Source organism: Psammomys obesus, unplaced genomic scaffold, assembly GCF_907164565.1.
Source record: "Psammomys obesus unplaced genomic scaffold, mPsaObe1.curated_primary_1811, whole genome shotgun sequence".
Taxonomy (NCBI): domain Eukaryota; kingdom Metazoa; phylum Chordata; class Mammalia; order Rodentia; family Muridae; genus Psammomys; species Psammomys obesus.
In genome coordinates this window covers 21716203-21738896 of record NW_026593286.1, presented here as the reverse complement: position 1 = coordinate 21738896, position 22694 = coordinate 21716203, and the positions used below count along the sequence as shown (strand labels likewise).

General features: G+C 38.5%; 1 protein-coding gene across 1 annotated transcript in view; it reads right to left on the bottom strand.

Moving 5' to 3' along the window:
- Positions 1-4628: 4628 nt before the first annotated feature.
- Positions 4629-22694, bottom strand: part of Ikzf2 (IKAROS family zinc finger 2) — a 138964-nt gene continuing 120898 nt past the window's right edge. The window contains exons 6-8 of the mRNA XM_055617037.1: positions 16621-16758; positions 10227-10370; positions 4629-5438 (exon numbers count right to left, since the gene is read on the bottom strand). Coding sequence (XP_055473012.1) covers positions 4714-5438; positions 10227-10370; positions 16621-16758 — 1007 coding nt within the window. The 3' untranslated portion in view covers positions 4629-4713. The remainder of the gene's footprint in view (positions 5439-10226; positions 10371-16620; positions 16759-22694) is intronic.

Below are 22694 nucleotides of genomic sequence, written 5' to 3'. Positions count from 1 at the left end.
AACCTATGTGAAGTTTTAATGTGGTTTATCACATGACCTATAAATTTCATATTAATTCATAATATAAAAGTCATCTGAGGAAACTAGTTGTTCAGGTACCACTGTCTATACAGGGTAAAGGTGAGTTCATAACAAACTTGTACAGAACATATACAAACAGAGTATTATGAGACAAAAACACCATGAACAGAATTAAGAACTCATTTCTCAGAGTGCATATGAAAAAATACCCACAAACTCACAGTACAGCAAGAGAAAACCAAACTACTGGAAATAGAGCATTACATAAAAACTTTTTGAAAATTCCAAAAGTTTACATCTCTGTAAAAATATTCAAGGTGTCATTATTTGGCCTAAGAGTACACCATTACAGAAGGAAACACTAGCATATCACAGCTTCATGGTCATAGGATGTCTACTTTATACAACCAGCAGCTCGTTTTCATAGCTGTCACAGTAGAAAACACCCTTTGCAAGTGACAGGCAACCCTCCTACTGACATCTGAGATGACATTTTAGAGATGAGCAATGTGACATGAGTGCAGAGCTTTGTTTTGTTCAAGGGCACAGAATGATCTACATTTCCACATTATTTCATTAACCACCACAGGTTAGAGTAAAAGAGGATCCAAGACTAGAGTAACATTAGTTGGGTATAAAAAAAAAAAAAAAAAAAAGGCAAAACAATACTGTAATTACTGACTGATCCCAAATTCTATGAAGGACTCCTGTGTGACACAAGAAATTCTTCCTCAAATCACAAAACATAATTCAATTCACCGCTGACATGTGACTCTACCTTCTATTTTGTCACCACCATATAATAGTGTTTAGAAATATTATCAAGCTAAAAAAAAATTTAAATTTGATTTCAAAGTTTCCTGTCAGTTTTGCCAGCTCAGCTAAAAGTTTGGAAATTCTTTTAACAGTTTTTTTTCTTTCTTTCTTTTTTGCTAAGAACACAAAAGTGAATTACAGAGTACTTAAATTTTTATGTGATTTTTAAAAAAAAATACACAGTAGAAGTGTTGTAGAGCTGAAATAGCTAACCAACACCCTCAATGCATTTTTAAAAGGCACCAATATAAAATTTTATAAGTATTTAATACATTAAATTCAGGATTTAAGAGACCAGTTACTGTATATTTTAATTATTTTGCAGAAACTGGAAGACTAAAATTTTATAAAATAACTTTCATATATACAAGATTAAATTTACCCCTCACTTTTTTTCCCTTTTGGATCTGGGGAGTTTTTGCTGTAGAATAATCATTCATACAGTACTTGTTAAGATAACATATGAAATATAATTGACGATGACCACAAGTCTACAATTTTATATTAAAAATAATAATAATAATCCAAGGCTAAAAAATGTGTAGTCAGGTAACTTTGATAGTCTAAGTGCTGTCCTGAATCGAGGGCCGGACAGCTTTCCTGGCCCTCTCCAGCTTCTTCCGTTCATCTTTCTATGCTAACTTACCTTTCAGAGAGAAGATGAAGTAAGACTTGGAAAATACAAACTTGGGTCAAAATTAAGACACACAAACAAGACCTCAAGGTCTTGTGAGGTGCACAACTGTGATGTGCAATGCACGAACACAGGTCAAAGTTGCTAAATCATTTCCTGCATTTTCTTCCTCTCCAAAAAGAACTTACATTTCTTTAAATTTTCACTAGTATCTTTTTATTGATACATTGTTTTTTTGTTTGTTTGTTTGTCTCTGGATATAGATAATGGAGTCTTGGGATTTACGTATCCACTAGCCCTAAAGACACCCTGACAATTTTGGGATTTTTTTTAACGTGCTGAAGTGGACCTAACTGCTGATGTATTTTTAACTGTACCTTTGACTGTAAGCCTTTGTAACACATCTGGTGACACCAATTGCTTCTTTTTGTGAATTTTCATGACAAGAATGTGTAATAGACCTGTGCATGCAAACTATAATGCATTTGAACAGTCACCTGTATGCATGCTGGCTGGACAGGTACTGTATTCCTAAATCTGAATGGTTGGCCTTCATGTCCCCAGTTTTATCCAGAAAACTCTTAACGGAATGTTTGAATGACGCTGTTTCATGCGTCCTTCTGCTACCGCTCGTGCTGCCTGCTCGCACTGCTCTAAAAAGCCCTTTATAACAGCAATCCATCAGTAGTACAGAGAGGCAGAGTGTTTCTCCAGAAAGAACTGGCAATAAAAAAAATCTGGACAAAATTAGGGCAAAGTCAGCTGATAAATTTATGCCAAAGCGAAAACACAGAAGATAACCCATTTTCATGCTCCTCAAACACTCCCTCAACTGTAAAATCTCACCTAAAGAAACTGGGCTTGTAACTGTTATGTAAATTAGGCTTGTTTGGTTCCAGGCCCTCACCCTTACTTTTAGCTACTACCATGTTGCTTATTTTCTTTGGTGAAAAAGAAGCAAGTACCATCACTGAGGGTCCCTCAGACAGCACTATGTCCACAAAATTCATTGTAACCCACAAATTTTTAATTCTGCTTGTCCACATTTGTTCCTGTCACTCCTGAGCCATCTACTTCTTCCTGTACCTTGGGCCATGCAGCTGAAAAAATACTAGTGTTTATGTACAGCCAATATACCATCATAGCTCCCTCTTTTGAACAAATCAGGTTTTCTAATAAGATGGAATCAGAAAAGTAGAGTATATTGGTACCATCTCTGTCGGGAAAGTACACAAATCTTAGGTACACCTAAATTCAGTTTCCTTCTAGGGCAAGAAGATTTATTACTGTTAATACAATAGATAAGAGAAGAGAGAATGAAGAAAATTGATAGAGGATGCCAGCAGAAATTCACAAAAGGCCAAAATGAACACACTGACAGGTATCCAAATGCTTCAGAAAAATAAAAAAATCATGAGCCTTCAAATTTTTTACCTCATTCTAAAATAAACTTCCTTTCCACTGCGATTCGAGGGTGTGCAGGGTAATGGCAATATGGAAGGCTTCACAAGACTTTTATCTATGAGTAAACTGTGTTTTCACAAAGTACCAAGGGATGAAAAAACAAACAAACAAACAAACAAACAAACAACCAAAAGGCCCAACAGTTGGCATTTGATGTAGCTCTGTTTTGGTAAATCCTCTTACTTGTAAAGGAAGCATTTGGACATTTCTCTAGAAATTACCAAGATAATGGTTAGTAAAAGAGCCAACTGAGAACGTGAAATATGAAAGTATATGCCTTGTGCAAATTAAAAGAAGACAGAAAATTCTCTACTAAGGGATTGAGATTCATTTCTGACAATGACTTCCAGAGTTGAATTTTTTTTTTTTTTTAAAGTGCGGGACCTTCACCTGAAGACTGTCACATTCCCAACTCCAAGAAAGGTGAAAGAAAACTTTGTTGTTCTTTTGTTTGACCTGCAGTGTGACATTAAGGTAACAAAGAAGTTCCCTTTGTCTCCAGCCAAGAAAGGTAGTAGTAATTCTTATTACTGAAGAAACAGTGGAATAAACAGCCCTACTAAATGAAAGACCTTCCAACGTTCAAGTTACCACAGTCAGGTCCGATTAGCAATTGCCCCAAGATTTGAAAAGAAGCAGCCGAGAGCAAGGCTTTTATTTATTGTTTTTTAAAAAACACCTTCTAGTCTAAGAGTCAAAGAGGAATGGACTATGGGCAGAACACTGAGTGGTCACAGCTTGCAGAGAAATACCAGAAAAGGGTTCTCAGAGAGGGGATATCCCCCTACTGTTAGCCTAATTACACTTTTCTGCTGACTGGTTAACACTGATTCAATGCTGATAAAGTGACGATCGTAAACACAGCTTTAGAAACAAATAGGTAAACTAGGCTGCCATCATATTAAAATTAAAAAAAAAAAAACTCTAATTGTGAAAAGCAGAATTCTTCCTCAAAATTACTGACCGCCTCTTACCCACTCTTAGCCCATAGGGTATTCTGAAAACGACATAAAAATACTATTTGTTACAGGTGTTAAAAGTAAGGCTGCCAGGGTGTCTATAAAATGCCAGTCATCAAAACTATGGAAAAACAGTGCGCAAGTTTAGAAAAATAAGATCAAAGGCCCTCAGATGTATTGTAGTGGCCCTTAATTACCTGTAGTTTAAAAGTTTTGCTATATGTTACAGTGTAAAACATACTGAGTTATAAATTCCGTAGGGGAGGTAAACATAGAGCCCACAACAATCCAACTCATCCCAGGAGTTATTAAAAATAACAATGTGTTTGTGTTGCATGATCTCTAAGAACAGAACATAAAATGGGTTTACATTTTGAAACATCTTCTTTGAGAGCAAAATTACTTAGACTGGTTTAAATTACCAAGGCCCTACCCAGAAAACTCTCAGCTTTCCTGCCTTGTGTCACAATTCTGAACATGAGCAGGAAATCAGAATACCTTAGATGAATCTCTATGAACCAAGTGATTTCCTAAAGTATGATAGGCCTTAATATGGATGCATGGCCAAAACAAACTGCTTTAAACGCCCCCCCCCAAATAAACAAGCCAAGGTATCAGTGAACATCCCATCCCTTTTCTCTTGTTTCTTCCTTATTGTAATTAGGCAGAGCAGATGATGTTTTGTCCACAAAATAAGAATTATAGACAGTGACAGTATCAAGAAGAAAGCGTGTCACCGTCCGGAGGACAGTGGGACTGTAAGTGCAGTATTTCTTCATGTGCAGTTCTTCATAGGGGTCCCCTTTGGAATGAAAAGGCCTAGTGGAATGTATGCTCCCCTCGAACGATGTGTGATGAAAATTCGTAACGGTCCTGGCTTCTGTAGCCACAGATGTTGCATTCCAGTGGGTCCCGGTAGCCATGGCAACCCATGTGAATGGTGTACATGACATGATCTAGGAAAAGGACTCGGCAGTGCTCACACTTGAAAGCCCTTATCTGTTCTCCTTCTCCATTGAAAACCTTATAGATGTCCTTCAGCGAGCCCTTGGGAGCCTTGGTAGCATCCAAAGCCTTGACATCCTCCTTCATGTAAGCTGGGCTTTGTTTCCTCTTGGGATTTAAGGCAGGGTTTCCTTGGTAGGACTGGTGGTCATCATGGCTGCTTTCTGAGTCAGTAGAATCGAGGCAGCTATTGCTGGGAGAGGCCTCTCTTTCCTGGGGTCGACTCTTTGGTCTGATGAGAGAGATGGGGCCATCCATGTTGTTTTCGTGACTGTCAGAAGTTTCCCTGCTAATGGGTCTTTCTATCCTGTTTGGATGATAGACCTGAGAATAAGCTGAGCTTATGACTGGGGCCACCTCGGCGATTGTGCTTGGTGCATGCTGCATCAGGGGGTGAAGGGCCTCAGCTCCAAGGTAGGTGATTGCATTGTTGATGGCTTGGTCCATCATGTGAGACTGCATGAGCTCAGCCTCCTTCTCGTACGTTAAGTTCATATCAAAATGAATATCTGGGTAGCTGAACCGCATAAGCTTTTCCCCTAAAATTTAGGAAATGAAAAAGGAGGAGAGGGAAAGAGAGAAAACACAATAAAGTGAGTGAATGGATTAAAAATATTAAAAAGGTGCAAACTTAGCTAAACCCTACATTTTAGTGAACCGTGTACCATTTTACTCTTTAGGTCAGGTGTTTGGGCTCCTTTAATTCTGTGGAGACGTCCATGCAGAGAATCTGTAACAGGCCATTTGTGCTTGTTCTAATGTCAAATGTATGTAGCCTGAAAGGTGTACTTTTTATCTTCGTTTTAATTTTATTAAAATGTTCATTTGCATGAAGCTCAGAATTATAAGAGAAAGAATAAATGGCAGGTGAAAATAAACAGACTATGCTCATTTCTGCATATCTCAAACACAGCAAGTGAGCTGCAAATACTGTAAGAGCATAAGAAATCTGGTTATAGCCTATGCAGCTTTACTTTTGAGCAGGCTAATTTGGTTGATTTAGCTACTACTTTAGAAAAGAAGAGTCAGAGAGTCAATACATGTCAGGCAATAGAATGTGAACCATCATTATTAAATTAGTTTTAAAGTTGTATCACCTGATAAAAGAAATGGGACCAAGGGCTACTTAAATATATTATAAATTACTTCCAAAAATACTTGTTCACAAAGTATTTACGTTTTGTTTCTTGAAACTGGCAACTTTTCATTTTACACCAGATGTGTCCAGATGTGTGATGGCGACACTTGCATGCCTGTTGTTAGCTTCTGTGCTTTTTCTTGTTTGAAATATATTGTTTTTCTCTTAACATTTACTAAAAGAATAAATATTTTCCCCAGTATTTTATATTAACACAAGGTTTGAACACTCACCATAAAGCATTTGCAGGGCAGGGGGCGGAGGGATCAAACAGGAAACAAAACAAAACAAACAAACAAACAAAAAAAACCCAACAATATTTTTCTTTGTCAGAATAGTTTATTTTTTAACAGTTCTACCTTTAAAAACATCCAATATTTACCTAGTTATTTTGACAAAGAAAGCTAACAAATAAGGCTTCTTGAAATAGTTTGCTATTTTATGTTACAGTAGGTTGTGGGTGAAGGCAGATAGAAAATGTAAATCCTGTTGGAATGTACTACCTGTTGGGAAGAGGCAGCATCAACAAATTAGTGTTACTTCAGATTTGAAGAAATAGCTCAAATGTCCGTCAAGGTAATGACGGAGTAATAAAAACAACTGAAGCAAAAAAAAGGCGACTCCTCCCATCCAATTTAAGATACTGAGCCAGCTGTGGTAGCACACAACCTTAATCCCAGCATTCAGGAGACAGAGGCTCACAGTTCTCTGAGCTAAAGGCCAGCGTGGCCTACTATATAGATGCTACAGAGTTCTAGGACAGCCAAGGCTATACAGAGAAACCCGGCTTTTAAAAAACAAACAAACCCCCCCCCCCAAAAAAAAAAAAGAACTGAAACAACAAGAACAAAAAACATTCAAACAAAAAAAAATGTTAAACTTGAAAACTTTCAAAATTAAAGTAGGAAAATCTGACCCATGTTCTCCAAGAGCTCACATATAGAGAGAATGCCAGCTTGGCATGTATTTTATGCGCAAATAAGACGAATATTTAACTTGCTTAAGAGCAGTAAAGGAAGACTTCTTGAAAGAAGTGACATTCGGGTGGAGAGTGGGATGGTAAACATTGGCCAGAAAAAAGCATGGAGGTGCAGTTGCTGGCATGATGGCTCAGAAGCAAGAGCGGATGTCTTACAGATAAACAATTCCATTTCAAGATGGCAACAGTGGAAAATGTCGGCCATGATGAGTCAGATAACACTGCATGCAGCAGGAGACGGAGGGATTTTACCCAGAGAGCACTACAGCTGGCAGTACTTAAATAGGGAACCCTACCTGATGTGATACTCATTCAACAAGAGATTTCAGAAAAGTCGCTGTAGTGTGAGGCTTGGCCTACTGTGGCAATAGTGGCAACAGAGAGGGGTTAACAGAATGGCCAGCAGTTGTACAAATACAGTTACTAGGCCCTTGTGATGACCTAAACACAGACAGAAAGGGAAGAGTGAAGCTGAGTTTTCAGTCTTGGGAGTGCATGGCAGCAAGACAGAAAAGGGGATAGATTCAGTTTGGGGATCAGTACATAGGCTTCAATGGAAGAAACTCTTTAGGATGTGCATTTAGGACAATGTCTATGAAGGGCTCACTGGATTTAGAATCATGCAAGTGGGTCACAACCTCTAACCGAAAACTTTTGGTGGAGCCCAAGCAAGAAAGGCAGGCTTCAGGTACTAGAAAATGAAGAGAATGAAGAAAGGCATGGAAAAAGGCATTGAGAATCCTTTCAATGATTCTATTTTTGAACAGGAGAGAGCAGGCTATAGTACACGCATGGAGACCTACGATTGAGGGAAGGTTTTGCCTGAAGTTGGGAGAATTTATCATGAAGGCATTTATCACATAGGAAAGTGAGAAAGACAGAAACAACATGAGGACATGACAGGGGAACGGAGGAACACAAATCCCAGAAAGTAATAAAAGGCAACTCTATAGCGTTGGAGATAGTATAATGAAATCATCTCATCTTGTTCCCTGTGACTATAGATAGAAGATCTCTAAGGAGAGACAGACCAAGTGTGGAGAGTAGAGCCATGTGGAAAACGGCGCCGATGAAGAGTAGTGGAGAAGACCCTCCAGGGATACATTAAAGGAATGTCAGGTCAGTTACACGTTTACCTGAAGTGGTGTCATTCTTAGGGTGTCAGGAAATCTGTCAGAACTACTTCCTGGCATCTGAGACAGAGTATGGGAAAGACGCTGACTCATGGGACAGTGGAATATCACCAGAAGTAGGACAAGTCAAAAGAGTCAAGAATATTGGCATGAAGTGGTCAGAGGGATGAAGTCTGAACTCTAAGCTGCCTAACAAGGGCAGAATAGATGGACAGACAAGCTTAAGTCCCGGATCACAACCTGGAGTGTGTAGCAGGTTGAAGAGCAGCATTTAGCTGAGGAGCACATGAAAAGGGTTCACACTACGTTTGGAATGATGAAAATTTCCATTCTAAGAGCAATCATAGAAAGAGCTACACAACTGTTGTAGTTATTGTTTGCTGCTTATTACTGGAACAGAAAGGAAAGCTGCCATGATGTCATGGAGTACAATCTAGAATATTGAATTGGCCTCATACGATGTACGGCTCTTGGGGCGTAGTTTTGTGTACTGTGTATTCAGATGCTGATTCCTGTGCCCAAACATCTGGTTGCAGTCCAGATGTGGGCACTGTCATTTCTATTAAGACTCTCCTGTCTCAATGTTGTATAAAAATTGTTCTCCATCATCTCTGACTCGTTAATAAAGAGCTGAACAGCCAATAGCTGGGCAGGAGAGGAGAGTTGAGATGGGAACTCTGATTCCCATTAGGAGGTCCCAGGTGGAGAGGGGTAGAGGAGAAGGTCATGAGGAGAGGCCATGAGAGGGCACCATGAGGAGGGTACCATGAGGGAGGCAACATGAAAACAAACACGTAGCAGGAGCAGCCAGGAAGAGACTAGATGGCAGGTAATGGAGAACGTGGCTGGGAAATAGTCTAGACCAGACAGACAGGTTAGAATAGATGAGTATCTTCCCAGCTATAAAGCTTTGAAGCTTATAGATAAATGTAATAATTCTCTTTGGGAGCAAGAACAGGTGCAGAAAAAAAAAAACTTTACACTTATTTTTACACTCATTCATTAGACTTGGTCCATGAGTGCTTACTAAATCCCATCAGTTGGTTTTAATGTGAAAAATGATTTGCTAATTCTTTACTTAAAATTCAAAAAAGCCTTCTCAGAAATTTAGTGGAATAACAGAATTCTCATAGCCCATTCCTCTTTAAAAAAACAAAGGAAAGGCTGTTTTCTAGCCACTGTTCAAGAATTGTCTCCTCCCATGTTCTCTAATGTTAGGATGTGAGAATCTGTTTTAATGGTTTTACCTTTCCTGTTAACCATATCACTAAACGAAAGATATTTTCCATATACAATAAATTATGGTTCTTTAACAATTCTTTCTAATGAACCTCTATTATTCATACATCCTTTAAAAAAAATCCAAGACCCTCTGTCCTCAGAGATGCTCCCACAACATGCAGCACAGATGCAGAATGGTGCCAACACTGGGCATCCCAGAGAATATCTAAAGGCTTGGAGATGAAAATGAAGTCTAAATGTCTGATATTTCATCTTCTCAGCTCAAAGATCATAGACTGGATGAAAAACAGGGACCAAAACACAGAACACAGATTCACATGAGAAACATTTTAGATGGACACTGCTACTTTATTTTTTGAAGGCAAAGTTTGGAAGCATAATTCTAGGTCAAATACTTAGAGAATTAACAGTAGGAAGGAAACCGTGAAAACAGCTGACACTTAGAGAAATGGAAAAGACATCACGAGTGTGGCCAGCAGTTTAGATCTCACCTGCTATTCAGTCAGAGTTAAGACAGCACAGTAGCTTTCACATATAATCTCACCTTCTGTATCTACTGATATACCATGTTGAGATGGTGTTTGCTGTCTAGTAGTCTTCCTTTAATACTCCCCATATACCCAAGGCCACATGTGTGTGTGTGTGTGTTTGTGTGTGTGCACGTGTGCGTGACGTACATGGATGGTCGTACGTAGAGTGGGAGAGAATGATGGAGAAAGACAGATATTTTTCTCCTATTATGGAACACACCATGCAGATGTCTCCCACAGGGACCCTGTCTTTTCCCTTGTCAGTTACCAGGCGAAGGATCAAATCGCCTGTCTGTTCTGCTTACCCACAAACTTCTGCGGAGTGGAGCTTTTGCGCTTTCCCATAGTTGCCGTGAGCTTCTCTATGACAGCAGGTCTCTCAAAAGGCACCAGAGAAATATTGTTGTCCATGATAGGCTCTTGTTCCTTACAGTCTTCCATGGGCGGTACTACAGAAAACCATATAAAAAAGCAATCTGGTGATTCCTTCTGCATTGACAGACACAGAGATATGTATGCTATCCCGATCCGTGTTATCCAAAATAAGTTTGTCTACTCAAATGAAAGGAAGTAAAAAGCACAACATTAAGGAATATTCTTTAATATTACATACACATGGCATGCGCACACACACACACACACACACACACACATCTGGTTTACTTTTTTGAATCTCTCTCAGATAAGTGATAAGAACACATATATCAATACATTCGTCTGGTTTCTCACTTCATTACTCTGAAGTATGTTTAGTGTAGATTAAAATTAACAGCACTTTAGATTGCACTATTACTGAAACTGTTTGACTTCATTTTTCTAAAATAATTTACATATGTCGCTTTGTTTTGGAGAAATGTGTGACAACTGCAGGATAGTTGAGGACTCTTCCCCCATTGTGGTTTCCTGCAGCCTTAAGGGCGGCTTCATGCACGCATTTATGTGTGTGTGTGTGTGTGTGTGTGTGTGTGTGTGTGTGCGCGTGCACGCCTCTGGTTCCCCACTTGTCTGTGCATAGTAAACTGTAGTAGCTCTACAGCTTTAAGTTATTTCTGAAAGCAGCCCTTCAGCAGGATAAAGGAATCCATGTGCAAACTGGCGCACGGGCTCACTGACTACTGCCCTAACTCCCTCAATGGGCTCCGTGCAGCATGCTTCTCTCAGTTGCTCTTGGCTTCGGGACTGACATCGCTAGGGTAGACAAGTGACTCATTTACAGGTAGCTTTTGAGTAAGAGTCCTGTTCCAAGATGTTTAACTAAGGATAGGCTACCGTCCCATACAGCTCAGAAGAGGAGTTTAAAATTAGTGCACAAAGGGCAGGCGTGAAGGTCCCATTGCTAGCGCTTTCCTCATTCAGCATACACCTTAAGGTGATTCATCTAGATTCTTCGGTTTGTAGAGGGCAGACCTATTGTGCGAAACCCAGTGCGTTCTAATCTATAAAGGGACCCCGCTGAGGAACAGTAAAAAAATAAAAAAAATTTAAAGCAAGGATGAAAGTGAAATGAATGTCTAAGTCACAGGACCTATGGAGTACCAAAACATGATGCTGATGAAAATTTTCAATTTTTGAAATGAAAAATATGATCAAAAAGGTTTCTTTATTTAGCCTTTTTTTTTTTTTTTTTTTTTTAAGAAATGAACAATCAGTATTTGGATAACCTAGTGGCTTCTCTAGAAGAAGTCAATCTTTAATCTACATTTAAAAAGGTACCCTCTGGCTTTGAGTAATAAAAATTCTCTAACAGCTGGATGTCAGTTTAGGAAAAAATACTCAAGGCACGCTCTAGTAACAAGGGCATTTTGTGCACTGATACTATTTGTGATAATATTGAGAGGAAAATTTCTTCCAAAGCATTATGTAAGATATTAAATGATCTATTCACAACTGTGAAAATAACTTTGAAGAAAATAAGAAAAAATTTAAAAGGAAAGAATTAAAAAAAAAAAAAAGAATACCAAGATGACCACTGGACTCAGCTGAGGAAGCCAGGAGGAAGGAGGATGAAATGGTGGCATCGATGAGGCAAGGAAACAGGTGTGGGATGCAGGCTGTGACCGATATTGTTACTCGTGTCTTTAGTAGTGAATTCATTAAGCACTGATTAAAGTAACTACACACTGGGAATGGTAACTCGTGCCTGTAACCCCAACACTTGGGAAGCTGAGGAAGAATTGCCATAAGTTGGAGGATACTCTGGGCTATATACTAAGTATGTCTCTCCCCCAACAAACAAACAACAAACAAACAAACAAACAACAAACCAACTTACAAAAGTACAAAGTAGTCCACCCGTAGACCAAAGAACAAATATAGCACAGGCCTAGATCCGATATGAAAAGTATTGGCAGCTCAAAAATTGTTGTGAAATTTGCCAAAAGGACAACGAAACCAGTTGATGGGGTTTGCCCCCAAAATTGAACATGCTAATTGGGTCTGAAATGAGTAGTCTGAAGTGTGGCAGTTTTGTTTTAGGTTTTACATTAAAATTTTCATATCTGCACACTCCTAACACTCAGAATGAAACCTGGGTGGGGACTGTCCCTCACCACATCCACGTCGACTCAGATGACTTGTCTCAAGTTCAATGAGGCTCATGTGAACTGAAAACAATGAGGATGACAGATTTTGGTCAATTTTCTACTTCACAACAGCTCTTTACACCAAAAGATGAATTTCCTGCCACACTGGCAATAAAAATAACGGGCAGAAACTTGGTGGCAAGTACTAAATTGAAGGTTCACTTTTGATAATCTATGCAATATTTTCAAGTCCGTCAGGAAACAGGTGTCCTTCATTTTACAGGCAGGGAGTGAAACGTGCAGAGATTCGAAGTAAGCTTTCTGTGCATCTCTACAGGCATAGAATGTCAATACGGGGAGGTCTGGATTTAGGGAATGCCTGCACTATGTTCTAATGTTTTGTAGATAGATTTTGAATACTGATGCCTTATAAAGCAGCTTAATAGCCTTGTAAGTTCAAAGACCTGATACTTTCCCCCCTTAATTATATAATCTGGATTTTGCCTTCATAAATGTGAATGCAATTTAGAATAATGTTTTGGGACATACACGGTTTAGAATGCAAAACAAATTTTCTATATATCTCATGTCTCAATTGTATTAATCACACGATGAGACTTTTATCCAGACCAGAGGTGTGTGTACACACGAGGATAGTTTCATTTGTCTGAACCAACTCCATTAACTCAGAATCTGTATTTGAAGTAATACCAAGGATAACAGTGTATTTATGTTTTCGTATCATATTTCAAACACGTGGATAAACAAACTATAAAGGCTGATCCATGAAAGTATTCCCAACAGTGCTTCTGTTAACCAAAAATTCCATCAAATTTGAAATTCTAAGAACAGACTTCATTTTCCTTCAATTCAGCCGATATTTGTAAGAGCATTTAATTTGCTTCCTAAATACGCCTTCAGTGTTCTACCCTGCTTCCTTGTCCTGGCATTGCTTTTCATCCTTTCCTTGGAATCATGCGTCCAGTCCCTGTCCCCTGCCCCAGGCAAACATCAAGCCTTACTCTACATTTAGATGACACTGGTTTTTATCACCCAGTGACTCCTTATCGATTCAAGTATGATATTCACAGTCTGGAGCAGCATTCAGTGCTTTTGCCCTCCCAGTCTGCTACTTCTGCCTTGCTTTCTGTTGCTCCTTTACTTAACTTAGTTGTCTGCTAATGATCTTTGATACCCATACACCTCTTCTCTGCATGGAAATATACAGTCCGTGGGCTGCCAGATACATGGACTCTCTCACACTTCTCCTCTTCAGATCTGACGGTATGCATGTTTGAAGCTTTCCTCAACTTTCCCATCAGCTAGCTACCTGTCTCTGCTCCTGGAGAACTTCGCAGACGTCATTTCTACAGCAGTTGCTTCAGTTCTCTTTGTTACTTCTAATATGGATTGTTCACTAATTGATTGATAGGCATATCAGGTGTGACCTTTTATGTTTCTATTTCCAGACTCTTCCATAGCAAGTCTTTCATAGTCTTTTCTGAAGTGAGACTAGCTCCTTTCCCTTCAGACTCTTCTTCCTATGAAGAGCCAATGTGGGGACAAACAAGTTTTGGAAAGAGAGGCTAGGAAAAAAGAAGTCTGTCAGAAATGGAGTAGATGGCAGCTACACTGATAAAAATCCTTCACTCACACCACAAACAGAAAGGGGGAACAGATAAGATAAGGGAACAGGAAGAGAGGGAAGGAATAAATCCAAATTTCTGAGGTGCAAGACAAATTATGTACATGAGACAATTAACCCATGCTTTTTCCCGCCTAGGGCATCTGTCATCTGCTGCCCTATACAGTTTCCCACTACCTATGTTTATAGAAGGAGATGTAGAATGCTCTCAGACTATCACTATGAACCCAGAAAGGCACAGCAGGAAATGGCATTAACACTGTGGCTGAAGCATAGTCGAAGGTTGATGCACTATCTAATATTTAAGAATAAATGCTAAAGCCTATAATATCAAAACCTACCAATATCTTTACTAATCCCTGGCCTGTCCCTGCTGTACCCAGTACCCTGTCTTGTCTCTTTCAAGCTCATCCTTGTTGTGTTCTAGGTTCACCACAACTCTGTGAAGAGCCTAACAACCTGGGAAACAAGGAAACATATTCACTACCAAACCCTCAGTTACTTAGAAGACACCTCTTTATCTCTCTACAACAGATAACACTAATTCTGTGACAGGTCATATGCCAGTAGACAGTGCTAATTAAAGTTGTATATGTATATCTTCTCTACCACAGTAGAAAGGTATGAGAAATGCTGGCTTTTGTTTGAGTATACATATAACTCAGAATTCTGTAAGTGAACGAATGGAAAAATAAATTAATAGAATTGGCACATGTTCTCTAATCAAAGGCCAGAATTGCAACAGGGAGACATCCCATGGAAAAACTAGTGAGGACGCTCTGGAGCACCTTTAGAGGGCTTTGGCATGGCGCTAAGCCTCCTTCAGTCTCCTGCCTCTAGTTGGCCCCCAAACTAACAATCTAAAACAGCAGTTCTCAAACTGTGGCTCACGACCCCTTCGACAACCCCCCTCTCACATTACAACTCATAACAGTAGCAAAATTGCAGTTAAGGAGTAGCAGTGAAAATAATTTTATGAAGGAGTGTCACCACAACACAAGGAACTGTGTTAAGGGGTCACAGCATTAGGGACGTTGAGAATCTCTGTTAAAACAAAGCAGTGTTCTCGGCAGGCAAGCACAGCGTCCAGCGCTCAACAGTGATGACATTAAAGAGAATGGCCCACCTACTTGTTCTTAGTATTAATGCACTAAAATCGAATAACAAAAATAACTGCTTCAGAGACATTTATTGTGTAATCTATTACTCTTAATTCTCACAGCATACCTCTGACCAACACAGTCAAACACCACGTAGTCAGACTAGATATATAAAGCTCCGAGGCCCACAGTTGTTTAACCTCGATGCTCTGGGTCCTATGTTATCCTATTCATCCAGGTGATGCAAGCTTACAATACCAACTCCACAGAGGTAGACACGAATAGGTCTTTGAAGGTGTTAGTTACCAGTGATCATAGTATAAACATACATGATTTAGTCACAACAATGAATCAATCTAAATCAGATTATGCAGTTGATAGAACCTATTATTTACGTAAGGCCTCAAATTGTTTAAAGTAACAAAAATATTTAAAATTGCGCAAAGAAATCACAAAATCAAAACCACAAAATCACGAACTGCGTAATGAGCACACTTCCACAGTATACATTGTATTAAAAAAAAAAAAACTAAAAAATCCCATAAACAATCCTTGATTTGTCTTTATCTAAGTCAATGAATGTTTACATTTTTAAAGCAACTGAGGCAAATTATACCACATAGTATTAGTCAATCCTTTCTAAATAATAATTTAACCCCCCCCCCCACAAAACCATCAACTAAGTCAGGACTTTTGTTTTTATTTGTATGAAATCAACTAGTATAAATAGTAAGATAAGGGAGACACTGAGGATTTGAAGAGCTCACATTCCTTACTGCTTTTTTGTTAGACTGACTGAATTAACACTGTAGGAGCCACCACTCTGTCCTCCATGGGACCACCTTCCGCACTATGGTAGTTTAGTGTTAAGATGTTTTTCTGACAGAATGTATTTTTTTGGGGGGAAGAAGAGGGTCAAATTTTGGTCTAGGTTGTTTTTTTTCCATATGTCTTAATTAATATTTCTATTTTCCCAAATAAATTATGAGGCACAGTTTCAAGTTGCACTACCCCAGAGGGAAGCTCTAATGCCAACAGCCTCTGCACTCATTCAGGAAACTCGGAGACTTATGTGGAACCATTTCAACAGAGAAATTCAAGAGAAGACTAAGCAGTACTTTCCTGTGGCATTTTGATACAGCTTTAATGCTGGCTGTCACTACTGTGTTAATTCAAACACATGCTATCAGAACTGATTTGGGAGTGCCATGGAAACTCAATGATCTTGTTCGCAGTGTGTTCCAAAACAGCTCATGTCAACTGCCGAGGAGGATAATCCCATACAAAGTAAATGTCCTTGGAAACTGTGTGAGGCACAGCCAGGGTTTGTCTTCCTGTAGAAAGGGAGGTGGACCGATTTAACCCACGGGAAGGACTACACAAAGCAGACTCAATCGGAGGGAACAAAAATCACAAATGCATATGTACCCACCATGATGACTCATGACCTGCCCAGCAGCCTCCATGCTGACATTCTGCAGATAGTTGTGACACCGTTCCTTGTGCTCCTCCAGTGAGCTGCGCTGCTTGTAGCTTCGTCCACAGTAGTTACACTTGTGAGGTTTACCCACTGTGGAGAGAGTCAGGGTTAGTGTGCGCCTCTCCTCAGCAAATGAACAGCTAGCTTCTGGTAGTTCGGAACAGACATTTATATGCTCTTCAGACAGTCTCTTCCTCCTCCACACTCCAATTTAGGCAAAAACAATAAATTCTCTAGTGAAACCAAAAGACAGCAAGAAAGTAGGAAGATTGCACCTCTGCGAGCAGGGGAAATACTGAATCAACTAATGCTTTGACTGTATTCTCTGTATTCCCACCCATGGTGGCTGATGATCACTTTTTATAGTATGAGACTCTTAGCTCATCGACCTTCACACAACTATGCCGGGTTTCACTCATTAAAAAGACGGATCAGGGCTATCCTGCGTAGATGGTAAGGGGTGTGTGTGTGTGTGTGTGTGTGTGTGTGTGTGTCTTGCACGAGTTTTAGTAAGTGCTGAGAATTTTTTTGGAGAAAAACTAAAAATGTAACAGCTTGAAATGTCACTGTTTAAATAAAAAAGAAGAGATTATTCACGGGCACCAAGAAAATAAAAAAGAACTCAAGTGTTGAAAAAAAATTGCAGATATAAGTAGGGAGAGGGTTTGTCTGCTCTTTGCACTGAGCAGTAACTTCACGCTGCAAAACTTTGCAACAAGTGCACATGCTCTTCTGCGCTCATTCTGCTTTGTGAGAGCGAGAAGCACTCTCCGGGTGCTCTGAGTCGGAGTATTAACAAGAACCACTGAAGCTCTGACTCGTTGAGTCTCCACAGGAATGGCGTCAATGGTTGCTTGCAGAACATCTCAGATTATGGAAGGGCTTTTTTTTTCTTCCTAATAGTCAGAGAGCCACTATTTCAATACAGCTATTAAAATATGTACTGTGATGTTTATAGGAAATAACTTTGAAAAACTCATAGGAAAAAGAAAAAGAAAAAGAATCTTATGGACTGAGGGATTTTTTTTTTTTTTTTTTTAAGACAGGATCATCCATTACGCTGTCATGGAACACTTTGGTCCCTGGTTTGACATGGATCCTGAACAACGGATACCAGTAAGTGCTCAGGGCTAGAGCCCTCAGCCCTGAAGGACACTGTGAATCAGGCCAGTTAACCTCCTTGGACTCCCTGAGGAATCACTTAGTTTTGCCTGGAGAACAAATGGCAGCCTCATTTTTTATAGTAACCGTTTCACTGCCAGGAACCATACAAACTCAGGTCACAAGGAAACTGTGGTACTGTAAAAAGTGGGCACGCTCCATGTTGCCTAACCTTTGCACTGCCGATCAGAAAAACAACAAATCCAAGTCCAAGCCGTGCATTCTATTCAATGACATACACATCAAAATCAATTATTAGATAATGTAAATTTAGTAAAGCAACTTTCATAAAAGTAATTTAAGGCAAGGTTAGCCATTTAAAAATGCTGGGGGGGGGAGATTTCTGTATTCATAGTTCTACTTCTGGGGAGTATTAACTTCTGTTAATATAGTTGTAGAACATCGTCTTCTCTGAGAGCATTAAGATATAAGAGAATATTTTAGATGAAAACAGTTTAAATAATAGGGATCTACATGTAAGTATATTATAAGATGTGGCACTACCTAACAGTGCTCTCATTTTCTAATACCATAGAAACTGATGACATTATAAGGAATAAATCTGCTAACCAGTTAATACTCATCACACACTTTAGACTGCAAGTACAGTCCGCTGAGAAATAGTTCACTCACTGCCCATTATCCCCGGTGTTAGTTTTGTTGCACTTGATCCTATAATATCAGTTTTCTGTGTTTTCAAACATTTTTTTCTCCATTTTACTTTAAGTGTCCTTTATATTATGTCAACCTAACTGAAACATGGTTCTATGCTACAGCTCTCAACTTCTAACCTCTGTAACCTCCCAATATATTCTATATACTTAAAAAAAGAAGGACAAGAATAATTTCATCTGAGTTTCTTTTCCTATTGCTTTAAGGATATGTCCTGACAGAAGCAACTCAATGGAAGAAATGGTTTATTTCAGCTCACAGGCCTTCCTGGGAGGTCATGTGGCCCCACACTCAGGAAGCAGAGAGCAAGGAACCTCAGTGCTCACCTTTCTTTCTTCTTATGCATTCAAGTTCCCAAGCCCAGTGAGTGCTGCCATAGCATTTTAGCATGGATCTTCCCACTTCAACTACCCTCATTAACATGATCACTCAAGATGACCCCTCAAGTTACAGTCATTCTCTGTCTTGTCAAGCAGACAATCAACATTATCTGTCACAACATTTTTACTGAAGCCAACTCATTTCCTATCCTCCCTCTTTTTTGAAGCCTACTTCATATGTTCTAATTCTTTCTCTTTTAGTCATAGATTTATTTTACAAAATACTGGTCCTTGCTCTTCATCCCATTCTGTGCTCAGTGACATCAACAGCAATGTCGCTCACTTTTAAAATTCAGTTTTAGGAAGCATAACCTCCTCTAGTCATCACCTCTTCATCTCCACTTTATATCAATAAAACAAATATTGGATGACAAGCTGGAGTCTGAAAAGTCTTATTGTAATACTACTCTATCTCAAAGAAAGTTGCTCTGGAAATACTCTACACTTTTTTTTCCACAGCTCTCATTTATTGAATACATATTTATAAAAATATAAAACAGCAGGAACCAATACAGTGGTGGAACTGACATGTAAAATACAGAACCAATTCCCATGGTTCCCATGTTGATATTACAGTTCGGTAAGGACAGAGGCTCAATTTACTAGCAACATACTACAGATTGGGGTAGGTTCTGCAGCGTGAAAGGATGAAGTGGTAGTATACCATGCACAATCTTTAGGAGAAGATGAGGTGGGAACAGGTGCTTCCTGTGGTGGGTGGGAGCCTCCGTGTGGGGCCGGGAAGCAGGCTTCAGTCCTCTGGAAGGACAGCAAGTAGTCTTAGCCACTAAGTCACCACTCCATCATGTCTATTTTACTTTTAATTTAAAGATTGTTTTTATTTTTTACCAGTTAGACATGTAAAGAAAACCGTAAGTGAAGAAAAACTAACAAAACTAAAAAGGTGTTAATGAAATACATTATGTCCTTCCTGTCTGGGCCCCTCAGACCAATCATAATCCCCAAAGCAGTATTTTTCAACTTCTAGTGATTATATTCTATTCTTAAATAATACACATGTCTTGTCTTTTGTTCATCAGAGTGAGAGATGATACATTGCCTCTGGTAAGTATTCAACCCCCACCTACAAACATCCTTTGATCTCAAAGTACATGACAATTTCAAATTAATAGTATAAAAATGGAAATGTCCATTATTAATGGAGATATTAATCATAGTATACCATATAGCCGAAACCAATTATATTTCGGGTCTTGTACAATTTCTAATTTTTCCTAGCTCTAACAGCTGTATTTTTTTAAATTCCTCTTTGTGATTTTGTGTTCAGTGCCTCTTTTCCCTTCCCACCAGATGTCTCCCACCACATAATAATTGTTCTAAACATTCTGTCCCAAACCATTCTCAGGTTTACTCCATGCTGCCTTCCCTTCTTGCCTTCTCACAGTCAGGTGTACTCCAAACTTGCCAGAACCCATGGAGTTGTTGGGATTATTGTGTAATTATAGTTTTGGCTACGGTCATTGATTCTCTATGACTGGCCTCCCTGAGTGCCTGAATCTAACAAGCACGTTAGATTAAACTATATTAAACTATATTCTCTTCCTTTCTTCAGTATAGGATTTCTAGGTTGGAAATAGTTTCCCTTTATATTTTGAAGATTTTTATTGCATTGAAGTAGTAATCTTCAGTTTCTTTTAAAATACCTGATATAAACGTGACCTTATATGTAGCCTGTTTACTGCAAAACTCTTCACATCTATTAGTCTTTAAAGTTGGAGTGTTTCTGAAATACTAATTGCATGTCTTTAATCTAGAGTTTAGATGCATGCCCTTTGCTTTTAATAAAAGTGTGCATCATATCTAATACTTATCAAAATTCTACACATATATGTATAACATGGAAATATATGGCTATATACATGTTGTTATTAAAGAGTGTGACTCTTAACCTTTATGTATGTATAAATTAATAGCGCTTTTTTGAAAGTAGGGATATCTACTGTTCCATGTCATTTATAGAAAACAAATATGTGTTCTGACCAAGACAATCAAATGGCCACTTAGTATAGTACATTTCTAGACTATATTGCATTCTCTCTCTTCATAAATCAGAAAATTAGGATTTGCTAAAAGTCACCCAACCTAGCCTTTTCAAAATTCTTAGTGTTTTTTAAATGCCCACCCGCAAAGAAATTTAAATCGTCAATTGTCTTTTCCTATCACATATATGAATACACCTGATTTCTTTTCAGTATATTATAGAGATAGCTGGATTATCATTTACTCTACAGCAGAGCTGGGGCATTGTGTGTGGAGTGGGGTGTTAGAAGAACATTTGTTAAACTGTACAAAATTTCAGTAAAGTAGGAGGAATAAGCTCAGAAGATCTACTGTAGAATGTGACGGCTATAGTTTAATATATTTTTGAAAATTGCCAGGAATGCAGATCTTAAGCGTTCCAACCAGAAAAAAAAATAATAAAACCACAACAATATAGACTTTTGAGCAGTGATAAATAGCTTAAAGTTAGTGATTCAGCAATGTGCACACACATCAAAACAGTCTTTTGTACATGCTGTTATCTTTTAGAATAATTAACTTTTAGAAAAAAAATAAATTTGGTTTATTTGTATTGGCCTTGAATTTTGAACTTAATGAAATCATTCAGCACTTTTCATGTTTTAGTAGATTCCTTGGAGCTGCCAGGCAGGTTACTGTATCATCACTTAAGGCTATTTTCCTGACCTGTTTCTACCCTGTCACACCTTGCAAGTCTTTTCTCTCCCTCCTGTCACTACATTGACTAAACTTAGGAGGGTGTTGAAGGAGATGGGAGAGATCCCTAATTTTCTTTTTCTTTTTTGCCTTTAGCATGATACAAACAGAAGGCTATTCATACATGAACTTCATGTAAGAAATTTGCTTCTATTTTATTGCTGAGATTATTGTGATAAACTCCCTTAGGGCCTTTATTTATATGATAACTTAGAGAACTTTATTAATGGATTACTAGCCAATGTTAAACCAATGCAAAAACCCCTCTACTAACTCTTACTTGACTGATATGTTATCTTTTTCTTATATTGCTAGACTTGACATGTTGAATTTTTAAAAAAATATTTCTAGACAAGACATGTTGAATTTTTAAAAAGGATTTTGCATCTGCATTCACTAGAATGACTGCTACATAGTCTTCTGCTTTTGCTGTGTCTGTGATTTTTTTTTTAACAGGTAAAGTTGAACTCACAGAATTTAATTACAAACGCTACTCTCTTTCCTTTTTGGGAGTTTGTTTCCCAGATGTTTTCCCTATATACTCTGTTTTTCTTCAAATAATTAAGAACTTCCCAGTGACATCAGACGGGGTTTTTGGTTTGAGAAGGTTTTAAATTCCCGTTTCAATTTCCCAACTAAATAAAGGTTAGCCAAAATATCTGTTTCTTCATGAGTGAGGTTTGACAAATTCCTTGAAAAGCAGAAATCATGCCATGTAGTTGAATACACTGATATCACATTGTTCACACCACTTTTGTATACTGCTTCTAATGCACGTAGGGCTTAGACAGGTATCTTATGTTCATTTCTGAGTGTGGGCAGGTGTGCATTTTCTCTTTAGCGTTGATTGATCTAGGCTCTATTTAAAATGGTTCCTTTCACAAAATCACCTTTTGCATTCATTCGATTTTTCTCCCCTTCTTCCTGTTTTACTTATTTTGTTCTTGTTTTTATTTCCTTTCTTAGTATCTACTTGGTTTTAACTTATTCTATTTATATTGTTTAAAAAGGAGGTGGATACTGAGCTACACATTTTCTTTGCTTTTAACACAGGCACTTAGTGCCACACATTTCCCT